The 25,168-nt window shown below is 42.0% G+C and overlaps 1 protein-coding gene across 1 annotated transcript in view; it reads right to left on the bottom strand.

Moving 5' to 3' along the window:
• Positions 1 to 25,168, bottom strand: part of LOC119408173 (espin-like protein) — a 36,740-nt gene that overhangs the window by 11,214 nt on the left and 358 nt on the right. Inside the window, exons 2-8 of the mRNA XM_037675010.1 lie at positions 21,889 to 22,079; positions 17,627 to 17,813; positions 17,365 to 17,547; positions 17,126 to 17,257; positions 2,280 to 2,438; positions 2,058 to 2,187; positions 1,778 to 1,947 (exon numbers count right to left, since the gene is read on the bottom strand). Coding sequence (XP_037530938.1) covers positions 1,778 to 1,947; positions 2,058 to 2,187; positions 2,280 to 2,438; positions 17,126 to 17,257; positions 17,365 to 17,547; positions 17,627 to 17,813; positions 21,889 to 22,079 — 1,152 coding nt within the window. The remainder of the gene's footprint in view (positions 1 to 1,777; positions 1,948 to 2,057; positions 2,188 to 2,279; positions 2,439 to 17,125; positions 17,258 to 17,364; positions 17,548 to 17,626; positions 17,814 to 21,888; positions 22,080 to 25,168) is intronic.

Genomic DNA, 25,168 nt, shown 5'->3' with positions numbered 1-25,168 from the left:
ACTTTCCCAAACAGACATTGAATTAAATATGTTGATAACACGGACCTGGTAAGCCTCTTAAACAACAAGGAAGAGGACTATGGACCAGTTCTGGACTTCTTCATTAATTGGTGCAAAAAATCAAAATTGGTTCTGAACATGAAAAAACAAAATAAATGACTGTTGACTTCAGGGAGCTTCAGTCATTCTCTCCATTCACCATCAATGGAGAGCAGATTGAAACTGTCTCGTGCTACAAGTATTGGGTGTGGTTCTGGACTGTCACTTAAAGTTGGACTCATGGGTTGATCTTATTATCACCAAGGCTCAGCAGAGGATGTATTTTTAAAACAAAGTGGGGTCTTTTCGAGTCAACAACTCAATGCTTTTAATGTTTTATTCTGCTTTTACTGAGGGTATTTTAACATTTTGTAACATCTGTTGGTTTGGCAATACTACAGAGGCTCAGAAGAAATCCTTAAGAAGTACAGTAACTACAGCCTGCAAACCATTAGGGACCACTCTGCCGAGTATAGAAAAAATATGCATGGACAGAGTTATGAGGAAATGCAAACAAGATTATAGCAGACAACACACATCCCCTAAGATCCTCATTTGAGCTGCTTCCTTCAGGGCGAAGGTTCTGCCTTCCTTTATTCTCAAGAATCAGGACAAAAATTTATTTCATACCACAAGCGAGTAAATCGTTAAATAATAAAAAGGTATCAAAAATGACTGAGCTCAAACTTCTTTGCTGTAATGATGGATGTTATTGTCATGTTGTACATGTATGTCCTTTATGTAAATGCCTGCTGACAATGCTGCAAACCAATTTCTCTACAGGGACAAATAAAGCTAGCTAGCTATCAAACTCTGATTTAGACATACTGTAGGGTCTTTCTGGGTGGAGCTTGAATGTTCTCATCGTGGGTGTTCTCTGGGTACTCCGGTTTCCTTCCACATATCAAAAACATGCATGTTAGGCTGCCTCAGGGGCCGAGATGGTGTTGGAGTTAGGGCAGCCGACTTGGGACCAGAAAGTTGTGGTTCGACTCGCAGCCATTCCCACATGTCATGGTGTCTCTGAGCAAGACACCTACCGGTAATCCTCAATTGCTCCCCGGGCGCTTACATAGCTACCCACTCTCCACCTGGGTGTATCTCAGGTGTGATGGGTTAAATGCAGGGAACTAATCCCACCTTTGTATGGGAACATACCACGATGACGATCTCAGACTTCCCTCGTAAAAGCTCTGATCTCAGTGGGATATTTGCCTGATTAAAAAAAGGTTAAAAAGGTTAATAATCAATTTTATCTGTGATCGAGTCATGGGTAAATGAGTCCAGGAGGGAAATCCAGATATCCCTTTTCACAGCGATCATCTCTAGCATCTCCTGGAGGATCCTGAGGTGTTCGTAGACCAGAAATATAAAATCTGCCCCGGGTTCCCAGATAGGAAACCTTAAGAGGGAGGGGTCCTAATCAGATGTCTGAACCACCCCAGCTGACTCTTTTTGCTGTAAATGAACAGCAGATCTCCGGTGAGCTGCCCCAGATGACAGAGCTCATCACCTCTTCTCTACAGAGGAAGCTCATTTCAGCAACAAAAGATCTCATTCGTCTGATAACAGTCAAACTGAACTGAAACTGAGTGAAAAAGCAGAAACGTTTAAACTCTGACAAGCCCACTTTAAAGGATTACAAGAAACATTGGCTCCTTTGAAGGACAACATAGAACAGGGTGGTTCTGTACTTTTTCCACAAAATGTGATGAAGTTTAAAGAAAATAAAACTCACTGCTTGTCCACTGAAGACTCCTGACATTCCTGACTCGCTCAAAGATTTAATGGACTTCATGTTACCAAGCAGTTTTCTTTCAGACAGAAGCTTCTTATCAAGAAACATTTTGTCATCAGAGAGCGGTCCCTCGCTCCCAGCTTCCGTGGACTGATGAAAACCTTTAATAACTGAAGGACAAAAAGAACGGAGTTCATTATTCTCTCCATTTCAGTGCAGAAACTCCAGTTTACTCATTGATGCCTTGTGTTGCAAACACAACCAGACGTGTTTCTCTCACCAGATGTTGCAATTTGAACTTGCTCTATTCTGCTGACTGCAGTCCTCCCAGGCTGGGTAAGGGAGGGAGAAGCCCGGGGGGGTGAAGGCTGAGGGTATCTGGCCTCCGGTGGCTCCTCACACTCAGGTTGCTCATACACACACAAAGACGAAATGGTTCTACTTTAAAGATGGAGCTCTGACAGAAACAGGACACTTGTTCAGACCTGAACTTGGTGCTCACCTTTAAACTATCCATGTGTGTGTTGTGGTCGTGCCCGACCCTGCAGTCCTCACTCAGGCTCCCGTAGTAGTCCTCTCTGCTGTGCTTCAACACCGCTGGCTTCACCTTCACCTCCTCCTCCACTGGCAAGATTAACTCAGTGGGCTTATCAGCGCACGTCTGTAAACATCACACAGACATACATGGTGCTTCAGTGGACAGTAAGACTTTAGCTGTGATCTACTTTACTGCAGACAGGAAGAGCTGCTGTGTAACATGACACACCTGCTGTCATCTGACAGTTAACCATTCCTTATCACTCATGTCTAAACACATATTGTACAGTAGTCCCTCGCTCCTTCGCGGTTCGTTTATCGCGGCCTCAAACTATCGCGGTTTTTCAAAATAAGATTGGACATGACACACATTCGGCTGATTGATGGACGAGCTGCACGATCAGCATGAATTTTTTATTTAAAATTAATTGTTTTAAATTATTTAGCACCTGCTGCATCTGTGTGCAGCCCACACTGCAGGATAAACTTACTGCTGCAGCTGATCAGCTGTTCACCATGCAGAGCGGAGAAGTGGGCGTGGCCAAAACGCTTGCAGGTGGCAAAGAGCAGAGGAGGCAGAGAGCTGAAATCATGACATTCTGTGCTCTTCCAGAGTGTTTAGAGTTTAGAAACATTGTTTAGAATATTGCAAGAGTGTGGGAAGGGTTCAGAACACTTTGTCATTTTCCAAGAAAATATTGTGAGATAAGCCAAGTTTTCAGATAATGGCAATTAGGAAGCAATGCTGTTGCTGCCAAATTACCATTTTATATCCGTTTCACGTTTTATAATTTTTACAGTTTCAAGTAAAAAGCACATTTTTAACATATGTTGGTGAGGATGCTAGTAACAAAGAACGTAAAGATCAAATTAAACATGCTTCTTTTTTTCATTATGAGTGGACACCGTTTCATTAACTGTCTAGGAGCTTTTTTATGCCTGACTGCTTCTTAGGTTAGAATGAATTGGCTGAACAAACAAACAAATCTTTTCTGAAAATGGACTGAAAAATAAGTGAAGAAGCCATAAAAATCCAATGAAAGATTAAAAAACTACTGACAAGACCCCTTTATATGATTACAACAAGGCTTTGCTCAGTTAGGAAGTAAAGCATCTTGTGGAGCTCACACCAACATTGGCTGAAATCCTTTTACAAGTAAAGTTTACACATTCTCTTCATTAATGTGTCAGTTTTATCAGCACACTTTGTTTTACATCCATATTCCACAAGTAAGCAGGTTTTCTTAGTCGTAAAATCTAAACTAAGTGTGTGAATAGTTGTCTGTTTTGTGTGTCTGTGTGTTGGATGTCTGCCCATCTTCTTTTCAAAAGGTAAAAGAGATTTCTCTCACAAACACCTGCATGGTGTGAGGTAGTCTTCCAATTTTCATCTTTGGATGGACTAAAACTTTAGAAGAAGTTTCCTTAAGGTCAAGGTCAATTCATCTCACAAGACCCTCGGAGCATGTGGAGGGGCATTAGGTGCATAACACATTACAAAAGAAGGAGTGAACAATGCCCCATAGACCCATCTCTGCCTGATGCCCTCAACAAGTTCTATGCACGCTTTGAAGACCCGAACAGACCACCCAGCACCAGACTCACCTCACCACTGGATGAAGAGCATCTCAGCGTGACCTCAGCCGAAGTAAGGAGTACTTTCAGGAGGATTAATCCGCACAAGGCAACTGGCCCAGACAACATCCCCGGAAAAGTGTTGAAGGAATGTGCTGATCAGCTCTGCGAGGTGCTGGCAGACATCTTTAACACCTCACTTACCCTGGAGACAGTTCCCACCTGCCTGAAGACTGCCACCATCATCCCAGTCCCAAAAAGACTATCGGCCAGTGGCCCTCACCCCGATACTCGCTAAATGCTTCAAAAAACTGGTCATGACTCGCATCAAAACAACCATCAACATCAACGAGGACCCTCATCAGTACGCATACCGTGAGAACCGATCAACAGAGGACGCTATCTCCTCTGTGGTCCACACTGCACTCAACCACCTGGAGCAGAAAAACTCTTACGTCCGTATGCTCTTTGTGGACTTCACATCCGCCTTCAACACCATGATCCCCCAAACCCTGATGGACAAACTATCCACACTAGGACTAAGCCCCTCCATTTGTAACTGGATCCTAGACTTCTTAACAAACAGACCACAGTCGGTGAGGATCCACAACTTCTCCTCCTCCACCATAACCCTCAGCATTGGCTCTCCTCAGGGATGTGTGTTGAGCCCCCTCCTGTTTACTCTGCTCACGTAAGATTGTGCAGCTACCCATCCAGGCTGTCACATTGTAAAGTTTGCAGATGATACAGCGGTGGTGGGATGCATCACAAACAATGTTGAGTCCAACTACAGACAAGAGGTGGAAAACCTGGAGAGCTGGTGCAAAGAGAATAACCTTCATATCAATGTGAAGAAGACAAAGGAGATGATTGTGGACTTCAGAAGGAACAAAAACATCTACACCCCCCTGAAAATAAGAGGATCTGTGGTGGAAGTGGTCTCCAGCTACAAGTACTTGGGTGTACACATGAATGACAACCTCAGCTGGAGCAACAACACCACCAGCCTGATCAAGAAAGTTCATCAGAGACTCTACTTCATCAGGCGGCTGAGACGAGCTAGTCTGGGAAGCTCAGTCCTCACCTCCTTCTACAGGTGTGCAGTGGAGAGCATCCTGTGCTCGAGCATCAATGTGTGGCATGGAGGCTGCACAGCTGCAGAAAGAAAAGCTTTGCAGAGAGTGGTGAAGGCTGCACAGAAATCTGTCGGAATCAGCCTCCCCACCATCACAGACATCTACACCTCCAGATGCAGGAAGAGGGCCACCTGCATCATGAAGGACCCCACTCACCCAGCACACACACTTTTTGCCCCACTCCCCTCAGGAAGGAGGTTGAGGAGCATTAAGTGTAGAACCACTAGACTGAGGAACAGCTTCTACCCTGAGGCTGTTAGACTCATGAATCTCTAACCAGAATAATCAATGTGAAAAATCACATCATGTTGCTGCTGATCCGTTTCATGTTGCTGCTGATCCGTTTCATGTTGCTGCTGATCTGTTTCATGTTGATGTGTTCATGCATGCTCATCTGCTCACACGGACTCGTGTTCATGTTTGTGCTGATGTTTGACGTAATGTTTTTATGTTATGAGTGCTTAGTGTATATTTAGTTGATGTCTTTCTTCGTTCATATCTTAGATCTTATTACTGTTTTTATTTTACATTTTATTGTTGGATGTAACTGGGACCCTGTGAACATAATTTCGCTCCACCACATGTACCACATGGGGTGCGAATGACAATAAAGAATCTCTGACTCTGACTTAAAATGCAAACTGGCATAGCTCTCTCTTCCTAGGGTGCAGAAAAAATGTAGTTTTTATTCCATTTTTAGTCACCACCAGAGTTCACACAGCACAAGTTCAATTCAGTTTATTTAAATAGCACCAAGTTCCAACAAAGTTGTCTCAGGGCACTGAACAGAAACATCCACATACATACAAAACCATTTAGTAAAAGTTATTGATCTAAAGAAAGCAGCAGACGTGTTGCATCTTCACTTCATCACAGTCTCCCATCCTGAGCAAGCACGAAGGAGACAGTGGGAAGTAAAAACTCACTTTTAACAGGAACAAACCTCCAGCAGAACCAGGCTCAGGACTAGCAGCCATCTGCTTCGACTGGCTGGGGTTTGAGAGGACAGGAAGGAGAAACGGACACAGAATGACAGGTCCAGGTGTTCCCCCTCTTGGAAGTTCCCCATATTACAAGTGAAGTCAAATCCTACAGGATAGGTCTACCAGTGACTTAATCTGCCAGAGCAAGTACCACTGGACTTAGAGGAAAATAAAAGATAAAACTGGGCGATTTGTTCCAATACTTGTCTCCTTCACTATTTTATCTGCTTCTTTCTTGAAGGAAACACAGAACCAAAAGTGTGGCGTGTAAAACAGAGACAACCAAAGAAAATGTCAGAGCTGAATTTAACACACACACACACATTTAAGGCCTGAAGTCTTCCTATAAAATAACAAAAGACGTGTTTGAGACGGTAGTTGAGCTTAACTAAGTGGCAGCTTGTTTCTGCTCTGAGGAGGATGTATGGAAACATTTAGGCTCCCTTTAATGAACCTGCTTTGTCTTAATGCACTCCATGCACAATGCAGATCAAATTCAGCTCTCCGAGGACATTATTAGTAACCAGAACATCAAAGGACAACCTAATATGCTGCTGCACGCTTTTGTGCTTCATGTCCTTGAGGTGGTCCGTGCCGTTTCCTCTCACACAGCACTTTGATGTGGAACAACATGAAATACTCTGCGACACTGCTCAGGAGGGGGAACAAGTTCCCAGAAGTTGTGCAATCCATAAATAGATAAACAACATCAGGGCCTAGAAAATGGAAAAGGAGGGGACTTGTGACCCTTCTTGTAAGAGTTCAATGTCTCAAAAGCAACAATGAACCTCGTGCATGTTTAATTAGACCCATTGGCCAGAAAACATGTGGTTTTCATCAGCACCCCCCAATTGCCATGCAGCTACAGATAGCCAGTGTTTGGCTAAGAGAGACTCTCCCTGAGCTGAAGGCCACAAAGAGCCTGATCAGTCCAGATTAACAGCCAAGAGTTAGGAAACAGCTCCTCTGTGCTGTCTTACTGCCCAACGCGCAGCAATATTTTGTCCCAGTGGACCGAGCCACAGGAGAGCTGAAGCTTTTCAGAACACCGTGTGAACTTAAAACATCTTGTAGCTCTGCACTCTGGAATCAATCATTAAAACAACCTGCTTCCACATGAAATACTTCTGTTCCTGGTGATAAATTACTGTGTGGAATGTACACAATGGGTGTGCATTATACACAGAACACTATGGTGTAAATACATTTCCTTTCACAAGGCAAAATAATCTCAGGTTCCCTCCACAGAGGTGACCGCTCCCGAGGCTAATCACTGACAGAAACTGTGTTGGCCAACAATTACTGTTTTTTTGTTTTTGTGCATTTGTAATTGCAGAATAAATGAGAAATAAATGAATTTCATCATTTCTACTTATAAAGGAAAACTATAATAAGTTTTGGATTAAGAACCCATTTCTAATAACGGTGCAGGACCCCACTTTACATAAGTCAACAACAACAAAATAAAGTGCAGCCATGAGCCTGGAGCATTAGTCATTCCTGACCGTAAGAGGCAAGAAGTAATCAGAAAACAGGCTAAATGCTGCCAAAACATCTGCCAGCAGGGCCTCATGGGCAGACCGGACAAAACCTTCCTTTCTTTGTACAAAAATATTGACTTATCTGGACCAGTCACTTCCTACTGCTCATATAGATTAGGGCAATAAAATACATAAACAGAAGAAGAATGAGCCGAAGTACTCACAGATTCTAACTAGAGAAATTGCATTTCCTGTGAAAATGCAGTGTGAAGGCTTATTGCTGAAGAACTCGCTGAAAAACAGCAGAAATTAGCTAAAAAAAATTCTGAATTGTAGCTGAAATGAAATAACAAGTCTAAGTTAACAGAAGAAAGCAAAAAGAACACATATTTGTTGAATTAGATTTAAATAAGCAGAAACTAGAAGAAAAATTAAGAAATTAGCTAAAAAAAAAGCTGAAATTAGAAAAAAATAGCTGAAAGTATAGTTGAAAAGAAAGAAAGAAGCTTAGACTACCAGAAGGAAGTGAAAAGCGCTGAAATGAGCTAAAAAATTATGGAACTAGCTGAAAAGGCCAAAATTAGCATATAAGCAGCTAAATAGCAGCTGAAATAAAAGAAAAATCAGAAACTAGCAGAAAAAAGCTGAAAGGAACATAACCAGCTGAAATTAGCATAAAGAAGTTAATTAGACAAAGTAACAGAAATTACCACGAAAAAATTTGAATTGATCTGGAAACAGCTGAAATTGGCACAAAAAAAACCTGCTAAAAAATGTTAGCTAAAAAGGTATAACAAGCTTAAATTAGCAGAAAAAATTTTAAGTTTGCCCAGTTGGGCTGAAAGGGGCAGAAATTAGCAAAAACAAAGTGGAAATTATCTGAAAAAGTTTAAATGAGTTTAAAAAAAACAGCTGAAAAATAGTTAAAAAGGCAGAAAGAAGCTGAAATTAGCGGTTGCAAGTGCAGAGAGCACATTTTTGATGAATTGGTTTGAAAAAAGTTGAAACGAGTGCAAAAAAATGTGGAATAAGCCAAAAAAGTTGTAACTTGCATAAATAAGCTGAAAGGAGCAGAACAAGCTGAAATAAGCAAAGATATGTTAGAAGAAGCACAAAAATGTTCTAGTTAGCAGAAAGAATTTGAAAGGAGCACAAAACAGCTGAAAAAAGTTTAAATTTGCAGAAGGAAGCTGAAAGAAGCTGAAGCAGAATAAAATGTGAAAGGAGCAGTAAAAGGTTGTAAACAGATCTAAAGATCTGAAGGATGGAAAATGAGCTCAGTCCATTTTATATGAGAAAAATGACAGAAAAGGCTAAATATTTCAAGCCAAACACCAAAAGTCATAGCACCCTTCTGCTGAACAAGCTGAAAATTTTGATACCTAAATTGCTGAAATAGCTTAAAAACTGCAGGAAGAGAATCACACTGAAAAACATACAGAACAGGGACAGAAGTCAGAATAACTATAAACAGAAAAACAATAGTGTGAATGCTCCAAAGCCTTCACACAATAATGTCCAGCGTGATGAACCTGGAGCCGACTAACCTTACTCGGCTCTCCCGGCGCACACCGCCTGGCACTGCTGAGGTGCAGACTTACACAGCCAGATGTCTGAAGGAGTCCATCCCACGCTGGGGATGTGACGCTGCCTTAAGGCCGCTTGTTTAAAACCAGCATGTCCACCAGTAGCCAGGGGCCGTCAGGCCATAAACAATAACCTCAGATTGGAGCCCTGTTAATAATTAAGAGAAGGATAGGGTGGCTGGTAATGTCACTAATGCATGGATAAACAAATGGTCGTGTTGTAGCGCGAAGGGAAGTATCAGCAGAAGACGTGTCAGAGCAGCTGGAAAACAGGACATTTTATCCCCGCGTGCTCAGGTGATGTTTTTCCACCTTGGCATGTTAAACTGAAAAGCTCAATCTCAAACCAGATACGCTCTACTTACCTCGGATCAACTTATTACTGAATATCTGCTAATCTTTCTCTTATTCAAACATTTGGTGTTTAAGACAATCTATAAAACCAAATTAATTAATTTGTCCAATTAGTCGCGTACAACAAAAGCTACATCAAAACACAAATCTACGGCATTCCTTGATGAAACGCCGCCTTTCATGCCAGAGTTTTAAATCACGTTTATTTTATGTTTAGAAATGACAGAGTTGTTGCTGCTTTGGTCAAACATCAATGCATTTGATCTCAAATAAAGTTTAGGATAACTCTCAGCTACTACTTTTTCATTCAACCTTTATTTATACAGGTTAGTTCCCATTAAGCCTCAGGGGACTCAATCAAACCTTTACATACAACATACAGAGTAGATGAGGAAAAGAGACCACAAGGGTGGAGGAAGTTTTAAAACATCATGTCTCACACCATGTCCTGGCCGGCGCACAGTGTAAAAGATGAAAAAAAAAATCTTGCAACATACAATGACATCATAATACATTTATTCATAGAAGGTCAATAAAAGCAGTGAGTTGTCCATGGACACTCCAGAAAGTTCCAAAGTTCTGACAAGATGGTACAGTGTTTATCAGCGTCACAATTCTGATAAGGACACAGATGTCCTTGGGAGGGGGGGGGGGGGGCAGGCAGAGCTTCTTGGTTTACGTATCCTCCAGGAGCAATTTGAATTTGAGATAAGTTGGCCTATCCAAGTCCAGCGGGGAGGCCACATTCAGATAAACAACAATTGTTTTGGGAAGGCAGTCTCTGATTTCATGTCAGCCTTCAGCTCTGCTGCTACACACAGTGGCGAATCCAAACAGCCAGATCCAGGGACGTTCTACTGGTCCGTGCTTGTTAGCCTTCTCCAAGGTTGAATCCTTCATGCCGGCGAGTCCTAGGAGCTGCAAGTGGCCCATGATTCTCAGAAATTGCGTCCAACTTAGGGTTCAGCTCGCAGAGCATATTAATCTGAGAGCTGAAAGCATGGAGTAATCCTTCACATAAGGCTGGCAGCTTTACTATTGCCAAAACCCTGTTATTATAAATCCAATTATGTGTGCGTCTTCTACGTCCTCGCATGAGGGTTCTCCTGGACCCTGTCTTCCGGTAGAAACATTTTTTATCAATTGCGTTGAGAGACCAGCTGACTACTACGTCAAATTTGAACAAACGAGCCCCAAAACCGACAAGAGTTTAAGTGATTTGTGTGTTTGCTAAGTTCGATTAACAAATGCAGCCATGCAGGCTATGGGAAGTCATCTTGAACTGGGTGGACTCCACAGTTTCATCAGTTTCATCAGTCGTACTCACGGGTCTAATGACCGCGATTGGAAAAAAATCATTACAATCCAGCAGATGGTCCAAGAGACAAAGAGATGTTTAACGGCAACGTTTTTAAAACAGATTGCTGCTTCATGACTTTCCTCACATTGATGAGCGGAAACAGCTAGTCGTTGCTGATGTCTTACCACCTTGGCATTGTGAAACACACACCTGAATGCCTCAGAGCAGCAAACTGTCAAAACTCCTGCATTTACCGATACGTTCACTTCCTAACAATCAGTGAAACCAGGTATATTTGAATGTCAGCACCTGCCTGACATCTTCAGTCTTTCTACTGATGCAGTAAAAATTTGTTTTAGCATTTTTTACTTTATTTCATACTTAGACACAAGGTGTAATGAGTCGTGTGTTACATAATTTTTAAAAAGAATTAGTGACCTGATGAAAAGCAGATTACTTATTTTCCCTGTTATAATTAAGAACTCATTTATTTTACATGTCTATATATTTGACTGAACTGAGTACAACTACATATGTGTATGTGATAAAATAAATAAATAAATAAAAAATTAATTTGCTCAACTGATCTGCAACTTTCCAGAAAACAGACTTTTCAGTTATATTTGAATCTTACAGGACATCTAACATGTTTGGGTGCCATACACACCTTGACAGCAATAGGCACATTTTATAAATACTAAGAGCCTTTGGGGCAGGGTAGAGGGCTACATTAAACAGAATCTGGACTAATATATATAGAGTGATGATGTCATGTGCTACAGTCACTCTGAAGATGAACACCTGAGAGTGGGCTTGTAGGTTGCTGTTCCTTTGTACAGTTCTCAGAATTTTGAATGGTTTGAAGACAAAAACTGTTCCAACAGGAGAAATCTGAATCACTGTAGATCCTTTCAGCAAGACACCAACTCAGCACTGTTTTAATGAAGGCCATCTCTGCTGCGAGATGATGAGACACACCAAACACACAAACGAGAGAATGAAAACATAAAACTCTTACTGTCGTGCAGAGGATATTGCTGTTTGTCCTTGGAACAGCTGCCTACAGTAACTCTGTTAGGGACAGCTTTTCTTGGCTGCACTGAGCTCTGTGGTTAGCGTTCGCTGCTATGACCACCATCCAGAACCTAAATGCTGGTTGTTAGACCGTGGCTGGTTGAGGCTCCAGTGGTTAAAGTTACTTAGGCTTGTACTTGTGAGCTGTAGAGGGCACAGCCAGAACAAGCAGTCACTCAATGTCGACATGCATGCTGATTATTTTCCAAATGTAATAAAAGAGAGAGGAGCAGCTACAATAAATGTCAGCAGGATGGGAAGAAGGAGAAATGTACCAGCAGCAGTTTGGAGATTATTTCTGGTCATCACTGATCACAGATGTAGATATTAGAGCCCAGCCGATATATTGGTAGAGCCGATAGTTTAGGCCTATATAGGCATTTGGGGACATATCGGTATTGGGGATAATTGTCCCATTATGCACCAAACACTTATAATTTTCACCCCGAAATGCTGGAACCAGCTGTAATTGTACAATGTATCCAGCAGAGGGCGCATGAATACTACTTTCAAGTCATGGCCGTTCACTTAAGTTTCACTTTCAGCACAGACAAAGCAGGGAACAATACTGTGTAGAGTATTTTGCTGAACTGAGCATGGTAAGTTTATTTTAACTGATCTGTAAAACAAATCAACAACAATAAATTCTCTTCAATCCTCCAACCAGCTTGTCATTAGCTACGTGCCTCTCAAGTTAGCAAGCTAACGTTTAGATAGCCTAGCATAGACCATTGCCTTGTAAAACTTTATCCAGAACAATAAATCTAACGTAGAAGTAAAACATATCTACATTAATAGAGTTATCTTTGTCATCCTCAATGAAATACATTGTTTATCTTAAATTTTTACTTGGCTCCAAAGAAAAATAAAGTCTACAGCAGTCAATACTAATTAGACATTCATCATACATGGCTGACTGTTTACAATGAACAGGGAATAGAGGTTCTTTGTTCATTTATATTGTTGTAACACACTTGATAACTTTATGGTGAATAGTGGAGGATAGAAAATGTGAACGCACATTGGGAAGACCAGTGCTCCACTTGTAAACCTAGTGTGGAATGCGTATAGCGTGGATCTGATTAGCTTAGCTTCATGGTTGCTAACAGCTGAACTAAATAAACAAGCTCCAAACCACTTGCTGTTTTCTTAAATTCTTGAGAGTGGTCAAAGCTAAAAAAAAAAATTCAGCAATTATATTGGTTATCAGCATAAGCCTTTCCTTCCCAATATCGGTATTGGTGATAGCCACAATTTCCATATTGATCAGGCTCTAATATATACTGTATAGCTGCATTAACAGCACAGACTCCCCAGAGTTATTATTTGCATGGCTAGAAGTCTTGTTAGATGAACGTATGTTTGATTAAAATAATAATAAAAAATAACTTGTTTTTAAGAAGTTCAAGTCTTAAACCATTTCACACACATGAAATGTGAACATGTTCACCTGAGATGCTGAAAACAGTTTTTAGTTTAGATTTTTTTCTTTCAGTTCTAATAAAATGAAGACAGAATGTTTTTAAAGCACATTTTCCTTATTATAATTAAAGATCCCTCATTCATTCCTCAAAAAATGTATACCTCTCCTGCCAGAGTTTCAAACTAAGCTCAGCATATGATAAGAAGAGAGGAAGTTATAACTATTTTTATCAAACATTGTGCTCAATGTGAGATCTTGCAAAATGTGTTAACTCTCAAAGTACATGTTGTAAATGACTCAACTATTAACACATCAACATTTAGCTCAATATCAATAATTATAACTAGTGATGCACAATATTATCGGCACGGTATCGGCCAATATTAGTGATCAAGTTAAATATCGGAAATCTTCCATTCCATCAAAATGACTCACTGATATTAAAGACGCTGTTTTCGTATGACAACCCAGTGACAAGGATGCCTGCAGCGCCAGCACAACGTGATGACGTCATGCGCGCCTACCTGATCTGATCACGGCAGGAGAGGAAGAAGTGAAAATGTCGGCGGTGTGGAAGTTTTTTAAAGCGTTGGAAACAGATAGCAGAACTGTTATTTGCAATGACTGCTCAGTGTCAGTGATGTGAGTAGGAGAAAAAACGAAGTCCTGCAACACTTTGAATCTAATTAACCATCGCAAGAACCACCATTCCTGTCAAGTACATCTATTGAAGCACTACTACTTATGCATTTTTCACTTGTCGCTTGTGAACAGATTGAGATTAGATTTGTGAAAATTTACATATTTGCACTGTTCGAGTGTTGTCATTGTGTTAGAGAGAGTAAATGTCATGAATATATTTAACATTAAACATAGTTCAAGTTGAAGTGATACATCATTTTCAGCCCCTTTTGGGCATCTGCATTTGGTAGCAAACAAAACAGCCCTGCTGTTAGCTCTGACATCGGCAAAGAGAGTGAGTGTTTGTTTGCTCTCTCTGTTGCTCCCTCGTCTCAGAATTCAAGCTGACGGCAGTTCAGCTGTACTGCATTTTAACCCTGCTCTGAAAAACATCACAAGCTCATTCAGATCGAGCGTGATAACCTTGGATGGGTTTTATCCTCTTCCCCATAATTCTGAGGAGGAAGCAACATCTCACCTCCTTCTGTCCCATGTGCATGCTTAAGTGTTACGGCCACACTGCGCCGTTTTCAGCATATGTTTGTGCATTACTGGGACAGCTCTTCAGGACGTCCTCTATCCACCCAGCGCCTCTCACACTGGTTGTGTGAGGCTATTTCTGAAGCTTACAGTTCATCTGGACTGGATTCTCCAGAGAATCTCAGCGCATTCCACCAGAGGGTTTTCATCCTCCATGGCTCTGCATGGAGGGATGACAGTGGAGAATATTTGTATGGCGGCTGCCTGGTCATCGCCATGTTCAATTATTCGTTTTTATCTATGTGATGTTTCTACTTTCTCCATGACCCATTCTGTTTTCAAGGTTCTGACAGAATGATTATTTGTTTCACGGAGCCTCACTTTTGAGCTCACACCTGCCTGCATGCAGTCGCAGTGTGAGATATTTATTGTCAGTCACAAGTTCATGACTGCTGATTTTATTGTTATTAACCGGTTCATCCTGAGGAGCTGTTGGTCTGCTCTGTTCATGGTTACACTGTTACAATTCGTATCCTCCGTCATTCCTATTCACAGCAGCAGGTCTGCTATCTCAACCTTTAATTTTTCCTCACCAGAGATCTTTTCTCCGGTGCGCTCCTGCGCATGGAGCACACAATTACGCAGCGCGTAATTATGCACACAGGAGGCTGAGTGATGAAATGTTTTTTTGTGCAAGCAGGTGCTTCTGTCTGAATGGACCCAGTGAGGCATAGACTACATCCTGCTTCGCCTTTAACCCACTAGTGACAGCCTTAAAGGGCGAAGCCTATATGAAATAAAACATTGCTTACGTACTGTAACCCCAGATTCTTTGAGTATAAACACAGCCCTTTAAGCTCTGGGCCTCATTGGTTCCTAAATGGCTGAAAAAAATCTATTTGGGAGCCGATTACCCGGTCTCACCGTAATTTATACGGACCGGGGGTGAGGCCCACACAGTAGGTGGGCGTGGACTAAAGTTTTCAGTGCTGTGCTGAGCGCCTAGCAATAAACCCACTAGCGATAGCCTTAAAGGACTACGCCTATACTCATAGAATCTGGGGTTACAGTACGTAACCAACGTTTCAACATATCAGATATCGGCCAAAAATCCAATACCGTGCATCCTTAATTATAACAAACTAAAGGTAATTATGCCATATTTTTACAAAAGCCTCTGATTATTTAAATGGTATCAAGTTTCTAAAAATAACAGTTGTTTTGTAAAAGCATTGGATATAAGTAAAAAGAGTGTGAAGAGAAACTACAACAGCACTGCTGGTTTATTTGATGGCAGCTCTCACAGAGGTGCAGCGTGTGTTTGACCTCTGTGTGAACACATCTCTAACCGTTCGGGTCACTGCTCGGAAATGATGTGCTCTGACTGCCACTTTAGACCACGTATAACCTAAGAACAAAGAAACACTTTGCAAACATGACCCACCAGCAGAAATGTAATTAAGGAACGTCTTCTGTCTTCCCCAGCAGCTCGTGTTTGGCTCAGCGGGTTTTTAAAGCATTACGTCTCATCCTGCCCCAAATACTGAGGTTTGATTATTTTACCCTCTCAGTCAAAATGAGTCTTTTGTTCACATCAATCTCAGGAAACATGACCCATCCTTATGTCTGCTACAATGTTACACAGTCCCTGGAGGTGACGATCATAACACGTCTGTCACTGGAAAAAAATGAAAACAAGAGACATTAAAGTGTGCGTTTGAAGCTGATGACATCCTGCTCTCCTGGTCGTCAGAGGGATAGAGTTGCTGGTTCCAGGCATCAGAACGGTGAAAACTCTGAAACATAAACCTGAGGATCCCATATCGAGCTCAGGCCCAGAGTCCTCCATCTGAGCCGCAGGAGAGAGGAAACCGATAGGCCATCGGCTCGCAGCGGCTTCAACTGCATCTGACGCCACAGCAGCCACTGCGCTAATTAGCTTCTATTGTTGATTGTTCCTGAAGGGGAGCTTGGCGGCCACGTCTCGCTGCTTCCCCATCGTCATCATTTGATGAGCGCTACCCTGCCCTGCTGACTTATTCATGGCTTGTATTGACCAGCAGCTGTGGTTACTCTGAGTTCATCTGTGTTTAGCCCCCATCATAGGTGATTGAAGTGCGATGGGAGGCTGAGTGAACAGCTGTGAGGCTTTTAAGTTTGACAAGAGTGTTGACAGAGAAGTCCTTCAGCTCACTTTATTCTGTTTCCTATTTAAAACCAACCCAACAATACGTTGGTCTAATTTAGGTGCAATTCTCTGTTTCTAAAAAAACAAATGCAACATCTCATCTCATGTCAAGTTGTTGCCTCTAAAATATTCATTGCATTAAGGAGTGTCGTGCTTTTCAAACAAAAGAGCTAATCTCCTCTGTGAGTCCTCGGTGGCAAGCTGAGAAGGAAAAATCTCTTCCAGAACGCATGCCATCATGGCCCGTAATGCCTTATTAAACACAACAGCCTCATCCTTCGCTCTCCTAGAACTCTCAAACTGAGAGCAGCAGTGCAATCAGGCTGAGTGGAGGAGCGCCGCTCAGGAAAATGACAGGCTTGACCTGAATGAAATCCATGCAACTAATTAAGAAAATGATTCACCGAAGGCCCAGGAACTTCCAGATGTTTGCTGTTGACTCGTTCAAGCTTTGATTTTCATGTCAAGGCCAAAAAACTCAGAGAGAGGACACAAAGCAGGGACATGTGCAAAATTAAAAAAATTACTGCGGCTGAACCGGAGAACTTACATCTTTCTCTTTGGTACGGAGATATCGTGCACACTCAGCGTGTCCGTTGTACTCTGCTAGATCTGCTGCTGTGAACCCATCAATGTCCTGATCTGTGGAGTCTGCTCCATGAGCCAACAGGATCTTACAACACTGGAAGAGCAAATTTCAAAACCACCAGAAAACAGAATTAATTTGAGTAAAACTGTGTTTTATTAAAAATATCATGTGACAAAACAAAAGAAAGAGCTGAGGCCAACCTCCAGCTCCCCATTCTCTGCAGCATCATGAAGAGGGGTCCCTCCCCAGTAGTCCTTGATGACCTTTGACCCCATGTGAAGCAGCTTTTCTAAGATGCAAAAGTGCCCCCTGCTGGCCGCAAAGTGCAGCGGCGTTGCTCCTTCTCTGTCCTGGCAGGACAAGCCCACATCGGTGCACGTCACCTGTTTGGAGTTAAAACACAAAGATCAACACAAACAACATGTTTATTTACGTGAAATAAACAAATCACTTCCTACTGACCAGCCACACCGCCACAGCTTCATGGCCCATGTGAGAAGCCGCGTGCAGGCAGGTCATCCCATCGTGGGCTCTCAGGTGCACGTCTGCACCGTACTCTTTCACCAGGTACTGAGCAACGTGCAGGTGCCCCTCCTGGCAGGCCAGATACAGGGGGGTAGCACCCATACCTGTCTGGTGGTTCACACACCTGTGCTCAGCAGCACAGAAGCAACAAGCTGTGTTACATGATCAGACATGAAATGTCCACAGATGTTAGTGATGTTAGTGCAGAGAGATAAAGTTCTGCTTCATTATGACCCAAAGTCACGTGACAATAAAAATACATCAGCTGAAACAGCACGTGAAGATGTGATGATTTATTTCAAGGCCTAAAGTTCATTGAATCTCATTTGCATTGCATGGTAGAGGTTTAAACTAATATTACTGCTATAACTTTTTGTATTTATGCAGTTTTAACGTTTAAAAATATTTAGTTTTATCTAACATGCATTTCTCAATAAAAACCAGCCACTAGGGAGCACAAGCCAGTGCATCTCTTGTGCTGGTCCCCACCCTGGGTAAATGGTGAGGGTTGTGTCAGAAAGGGCATCTGACGTAAAACACTTTTGCCAAGAGAGAGCTGGCTGGCATGATGCAGAGAAGGAAGGTAGATGTTTTATCTGTGCAAGAGACCAAGTGGAAGAGCAGCAAGGCTCGCAGCATTGGAGCAGGGTTCAAACTGTTTTACCATGGTGTGGATAGAAAGAGAAATGGAGTAGGGGTGGTCCTGAAGGAGGGGTTGGCAAAGAATGTAGTAGAGGTGAAGAGAGTGTCAGATAGGGTGATGTGTGTGAAGGAAGAATGCCTGATGCTAAATGTTGTCAGTGGTTATGTTCAACAAGTTGGATGTGATGTGGATGAAGTGATGGATAGTATTCCCAGGGAGGAGAGAGTGGTGATCAGAGCAGACCTGAATGGACATGTTGGTGAAGGAAACAGAGGGGATGAGGAAGTGATGGGTAGGTTTGGTGTCAAGGAAAGAAACCAGGAAGAACAGATGGTGGTGGATTTTGACAAGAGAATGGAAATGGTTGTAGTCAATGCTTATTTCCAAAAAAGGGCGGAACATAAAGTGACCTATAAGAGTGGAGGAAGGAGTACGCAGGTCGACTACATTCGTGTAGAAGAGGAAACCTGAGGGAGATTGGAGACTGTACGGTTGTGGCAGGGGAGAGACAGCATCAGTTGTGTGTAGAATGACTGTTGTTGTGAAGAAGAGAAAAAGAGTAAAATCAGATTTAAAAGCTTTTACTAATCATTTCAGCTGTTGTTCTGGTTCAGTTTTTTTCAGCTTCTTTGTGTTAATTTCAGCTTTTCTCTGCTTTTCCTGTTAGCTTTTAGTATTTATCCATCCATCCATTATCTTTTACCCACTTCTTCCTTTTTGGGTTGTGGGTGTTACTGGTGCCCATGCGAGAGGCGGGGTACACCCTGGACAGGTCGCAAGTAAATCACAGTGGCTTTAATTTTTTTGCTAATTTTAGCCTTTTGTGCTTAATAATTTCAAATTTCTCTGCTCTTTTCAGCCTCATTCTGTTAATTTCAGCTTTATTTTTAGTTTTATCAGCTACTACTTTTGATCATTTCAGCTTTATTCTGCTCATTTCATTTTTTTTAAATTAATTTTAGTTTTTTTTGTTTGTTGGTAATTTCAAACGTTTTGTAATCTACTGGTATCCAGCTTCTCTCTGAGCTTTCCCTGCCTTTAGCTAATGTCAGCTGTTCAAATTCAACTGTCTTGAACAACCTTGTCAGCTTGGTTTCAGCTTCTTCAGCATCGTTCAGCAACAATCATTCAGCAGTAAACATTCGCACTGCATCTTCACAGGAAATGCAACTTCTCTACTTATCTGTCATTGGAGGTCAGTTCTGATGGACCTCCGGAGCAGATGTGACACGATGAACAACATTTAACCCTTTATGATTGACAGCTTTCTGCAGCGGCCTGAGCCGAACCGCTTCATGAGGATTACAGACAGGCTCTGCTGTGACACGACGAGCACGGAGCAGGACGGGGCTCGTGCACTTATATGACAGTGAACAGAAAGCCTTTGTCCAGCTGCTGCTGTGTGAGAGGGCTTACAGTCGAAACACCAAACAGCTGTGCAGTGTTTTAGACTGCAACAAGAACACTTCTGTAAACAGGACCAGAGTCTAGCAATTTAACAGGAAAATGGTCATTTACATTTTGATGATTTAAAGTTAACCAGCATTATGTCGATGTCTCTCGTTGCTGAGGGATTAGAAAAGTAAATGTTTGTAATTTTCTAGATGAGTGTTATTCTGGACTGGAAGTGAACAGCGAATGCAAATAAACCTTAATGTCTTTGGTTGGAGTTCCACCGTGTAGAAGAACAGAGGTATTTATTTATTTATTTATTTATTTATTTTGCTTGTTCCAGACGGTGCAGAGTGATGATATATGATGAGTGGAGGGAGCAACTTCATTCACCATCAAGGCACAAAGGCAGAGCCAGGGGGTGGACAGTGGTGGCCACCATCAATGAATCTTGGGCCACCCCGATCATTTGAGGAAACTTTACTTCGGCGTGTTGGTGCAGAGGTTAGAGAAGGTGGGCCTGTGACCAGAAGGTCGCCGGATCAACTCCCCTAATCGACAACATCAAAAAATGTGGGTGTGAAAGGTGAAGCACCCACACCTGTCTCCACCCTCATTTGCCCCACCCCGGGCCCTTGAGCAAGGCCCTTACCCCCACTATCATCTCCCCCGAGCGCCCTAGATGCAGCTCTCTGCTCCACACAGAGGGCTGTGGTAGCTCGGTGGTCTGCGGTTGCATCAGGAAGAACACCTGGGGTAAAAACAATTAAGTCTTCGTGTGAGTTAGTTCACTGAGGTGACCCTGAAGAGGAGAGCAGCCGAAAGAACAAATGAACTTTTAATCAACGTAAAAACTAAAAAGCCGTTTCCTCAAATGCTTGGGGAGGCCAGTTTACTTATATAGTATATACTGAAGTAGCCATCTTGGATTTTGCTGTGCCAGCCCAAGTTTTGATAGACACCTTTTCTACACCTAGATGCAGACACACACCTAAATGAAGTCGGTGTCTCGCTTACTCTTCAAGTTATCATGGACAGACGGACGGACAGACCATATTTCTTATTCCCCCTCTTTACTCTTCGTCAGGGGACAACAAATCAAATAAGTTTTTCTAAACAACAAAAACCTTTAGTCTTTAATATTAAATTTTTGAGTTTCTATAATGAATTTCTCTTGAGAATTAAGAGCCTTAAAGTTCTTGAAAAAGTGAAAACGACCCCCACCATGACGATCGTCTTACGAAGACTGTTTTAATCCTTCTGGTCAAACCCAGAAACATTTTATTCAACATTTCAGGACCTCATGAGACATGTTAGCTCTCAGAGTGTCTGTTAGGGATGACTCTCAGCTATTACCACACCAAATATGACCTCATTATCAGTAACTGACTGAGTTACAGCCAGTTAGGTGTTGTGTTTGCTGTGGCAGCCATCTTGAACTGGGTTGACTCCAAAAGTTTATTACTTTTAATTAAATCCATCCAAAGGTTCATGAGATATGTTGTTGACGTGTTTATGTGACAGGTGATGGTGACAAACAGATAGTTGTGTTGTAACACAGTCCTGACATGGTTTAACAGAACGTCACTGTGTATTTGTGTTTAGAAATGAATGTAACTAAGTCTTCAGCACACGTCAACGCTGATCAACAAACAGCTCAAACAGGTTTTTTAAGCAAACCTGCAGGAAGTAAAGTGAAAAGTGAGGTTTAGCTTTCTGTTTATAAAAAAGGACATTCAACCCTCCGTCACCTTACAGCAGCTGTCCCCGTCCTGCTGTCAGACACTTTCACCTGCCTGCAGGTATCACCTGCAGGGGTCACCTGAAGGTCAACCAAACTGATACAGGTGCAGCAGTTTGAGCTCTGAAACATGACAGTCTTTACACACTTTCAAAGTTTCCAGATGTTTTTACAACAGAACAAAGAAAGAAGTCATTCATGGTGACAATTTGTTTGTCAAGCCAACGTGTTGAACAAAGATCTGACCAGATGGTGGCACTAAAAGAAACAATCACTAAGAAGCAGGTAGAATTCATCATCTGGGGACCATTCGTGTCTGTCTTCAGTCTCATCAATCGTTCCAGCTGTTGAGAACATCTCTGAGGTTGGGCCATGGAAGGTGCTGCAGGGCTGAAATGTAAGAAAACAAGAAGCTAAACTCACCCAGGTGTTTCCTGGATGAGCAGCTGCAAACAGGTGAGACTCCCGTTGGCTGCAGCATAGTGAGCAGGTACAGCTCCACAGCTCGTCTCCACATGGGCCGCGCCCCCGACAGAGAGCAGCCACTGGATCACCTCCACGTGGTCGAAGCGAGCGGCCAGGTGAAGGGCTGTGGCACCAGCAGCATCCGTGTGCTGGAAGACATTCACAGATGCAGACAAGCTGAAGATCTGCTTCTTTCAGCGGTCTCCAAAGATCATCTGCCCCAGCATCCTCCTCTGTCACACCAGCCCTCTGCATATTCTTCACTACATTTGTCAGTGGACGTTGTCTTCTCCTCCATCATCAGTCCAACATGTCCACTGTCCCTCCTCTGCTCATGTCCAAACAATCTCAGCTTTGCCTTTCTAACTTTGTTTCCAAACTTGAGCTGTCTCTCAATAAAAATCCCAACATCTTCATCTTTGCCACTTCATCCTCCTGACATTTTGTTAAAGCCACCAAGTCCAAATCCAGCAGGTCTCATCCTGTAACACTTCCATATGACTTCTGCAGCTGTCCTGCTGTCACTCATCTCCACCAGCTCCATCTCTTCTTCATTCCTCCATGCTCTGCCTATTACTTTGGATGACTGGTCTCAGGCTGACTGTCATTGTGTGAACGCTCGTGAAGCATTCACTCTATTTTGAACCATTTTTCTTCTATACAGTTTTCAGCATCTTTCTCGTTCCACAGTTTTCAAGCTATTTCAAATAAATCAAAACATTCAGCTCTTTCAGGACAATTCTGCTATGACATTTGCTATTGGTGCAACTTTAGCTTTCTCAAATATTTAGACTTTTCTGATACTTTTTCCTCATGAAAAATGAACTGAGCTCATTTTACATCCTTCACATTTACATATGTTTACAACCTTTTACTGCTCTTTTCACATTTTGTTCTTCTTCAGCTTCTTTCAGCTTCCGTCTGCAAATTTACACTTTTTTCTTTCAGCTAATTTCAGCTGGTTTTTCAGTTGTTTTGTGCTCCTTTCAATATTTTTGTGCTTCTTGTAACTTCTTTCTGCTAATTTCATCCTGTCATGCTCTTTTAGCTTATTTCTGCAAATTTCAGCTTTTTCTGCTATTTCAGCGCTAATTTATAGCTTTTTGGTCTAATTCCACATTTTTTGTACTCATTTCAACATTTTTCAATCTAATTCAGCAAAAATTTCCTCTCTCCACCTTCTTTTTTGTATCTTTAACTTCTTTTCAGCTGTTTTATTTTTTGTTTGTTGCTAATTTCAGCTTTTTTCAGATAATTTCCACCTTTTTGTGCTCATTTCTGCTTATTTCAGGCTAATTGGGCAAACATGTTCTTTCTGGTTTATTCTGCTAATTTAAGCTTGTTCTATCTTTTCAGCAATTTTAGCTAATTTCAGCTGTTTTCAGATAAATTCAAGCTTTTCATGGTAATTTCTGCTATCCATCCATCCATCCATTTTCTTTACCCGTTTATTCCATTTTGGGTCACGGGGGTCGCTGGAGCCCATGTCCAGCAATCACTGTGCGAGGGGCGGGGTACACCCTGGACAGGTCGCAAGTCCATCACAGGGCCACATAGAGACAAACGAGACAAACAACCATTCACTCTCTCACTCACACCTAGGGACAATTTAGATTTACCAATCAGCCTAACATGCATGTTTTTGGTCTGTGGGAGGAAACCGGAGTACCCGGAGAAAACCCACGCATGCACGGAGAGAACATGCAAACTCCACCCAGAAGGAACCTGGACCGGGGTTTGAACCAGGGACCTGCTCGCTGAGAGGCAGCAGCTCTACCAGTTGCGCCACCGTGCTGCCTGTAATTTCTGCTATTTTCAGCCTAATCCATTTCTTTATGCTCCTTTCAGCTTTTTTCTGCTAGTTTCAGCTTTTTCTGCTCTTTCAGCTACTATAGCTGAGTAGGAGCTAGTCTACTACTCTCTTAATGCTCATTTTAGCTTTTTCTGCTAATTCCATTTTTTTTAGTTCATTTCAGTTCTTTCCACTTCCTTCTGGTAGATGAAGCTTCTTTTTTTGTATTTTTAACTTATTTTCAGCTATTTTTGCTCATTTCAGCTTTTTTTTTGTTGCTAATTTCTTAAGTTTTGTGCTCATTTCTGCTTTTTTAAACCTAATTCAGCAAATATTTGTTCTTTCTATTTTTTTCTGCTAATTTAGGCTTGTTCTTCCATTTCAGCTATGGTACATTTCAGCATATTTTAGCCAAATTCAGCTGTTTTCAGCAAGTTCTTCTGCAATAAGCATTCACACTGCATTTTTGCAGGAAATACAATTTTTCTTGTTTCTTTTGTTTCCAAAGTACATCTCCTGCTCCCTACTCTCACTACAGGCCATGATCCACAAGGAGTCCGTGGACTTTATGATCAGAACATTCATACAAACCACGAGGAATGCTTTTGTTTCCAAAGCTGCAGCAAAGATTTACATGCAACACGTATGTTCTCTTTTCATCAGAAATCTGTGCCTCCGGTCTCCTGGACAAATCAGAGACAAAGACTGAAATGTGTATTTTTGAGGCATGTTAAAGTAGCAGCTTTCCCCTGAACATCTGGAAATAATTACATTAGCTACTCATGCAAGTTGATTTACTGTAAGTCCACAACAAATTATGCAATCAGCTGGTAATGCATGAGAAAAGGTCAAGCACGGTACAGCTACAAGTGTGGTGTCATAACTGCACAGTGGGGTGAGTCAGAAAAGCCAGTGGATGTGTTCACACTTGAGAAAGCAGGATTGCTGAAAAACAGATTGATTTGTGCTTTAATTACTTCTGGCTGCTAATTTGTAAGTTCTGCGTTGTAGAATAAATTTGGACTATGCAGTTTGTTCACCAAAAATGTAACCGACAGGTGAAATGAGATCATCTTAATGTATTGCTGAATTCTGCTGATAACTTCAGGTTCTGATTGATGACATCAGAACCAGTTCATTAATGCAGAGCAAGCATGCACCCTAGAAGAAACTGCACATCTGGACTGCTGCTGCAGCCTGGAACACGTGAGCATTAAAAACTCTCCTCTGAGCCTCCGGAGGAAAACCCAACCAGTGCACCCCCACAAACGTCCCACAGCTGAATAAAACAAGACTTCCTTCCTGCTTCAAGGCCGGAGCTGTGGGCATGAAGAGGATTTATCAGGCAAGGGATTTTAATCGAGTGCTTTACTTTCAATGATGCGTGAAAAGAAACAGCACCAAACCAGTCAGATTAGTGTTTCAGGAACTCAAACCAGTCAGATT

This window comes from Nematolebias whitei, chromosome 3 (assembly GCF_014905685.2).
Source record: "Nematolebias whitei isolate Nwh7 chromosome 3, NemWhi1, whole genome shotgun sequence".
NCBI lineage: Eukaryota > Metazoa > Chordata > Actinopteri > Cyprinodontiformes > Rivulidae > Nematolebias > Nematolebias whitei.
Note: the sequence above shows the minus strand (reverse complement) of the source record. Positions and strands in the feature narration are given on the sequence as shown.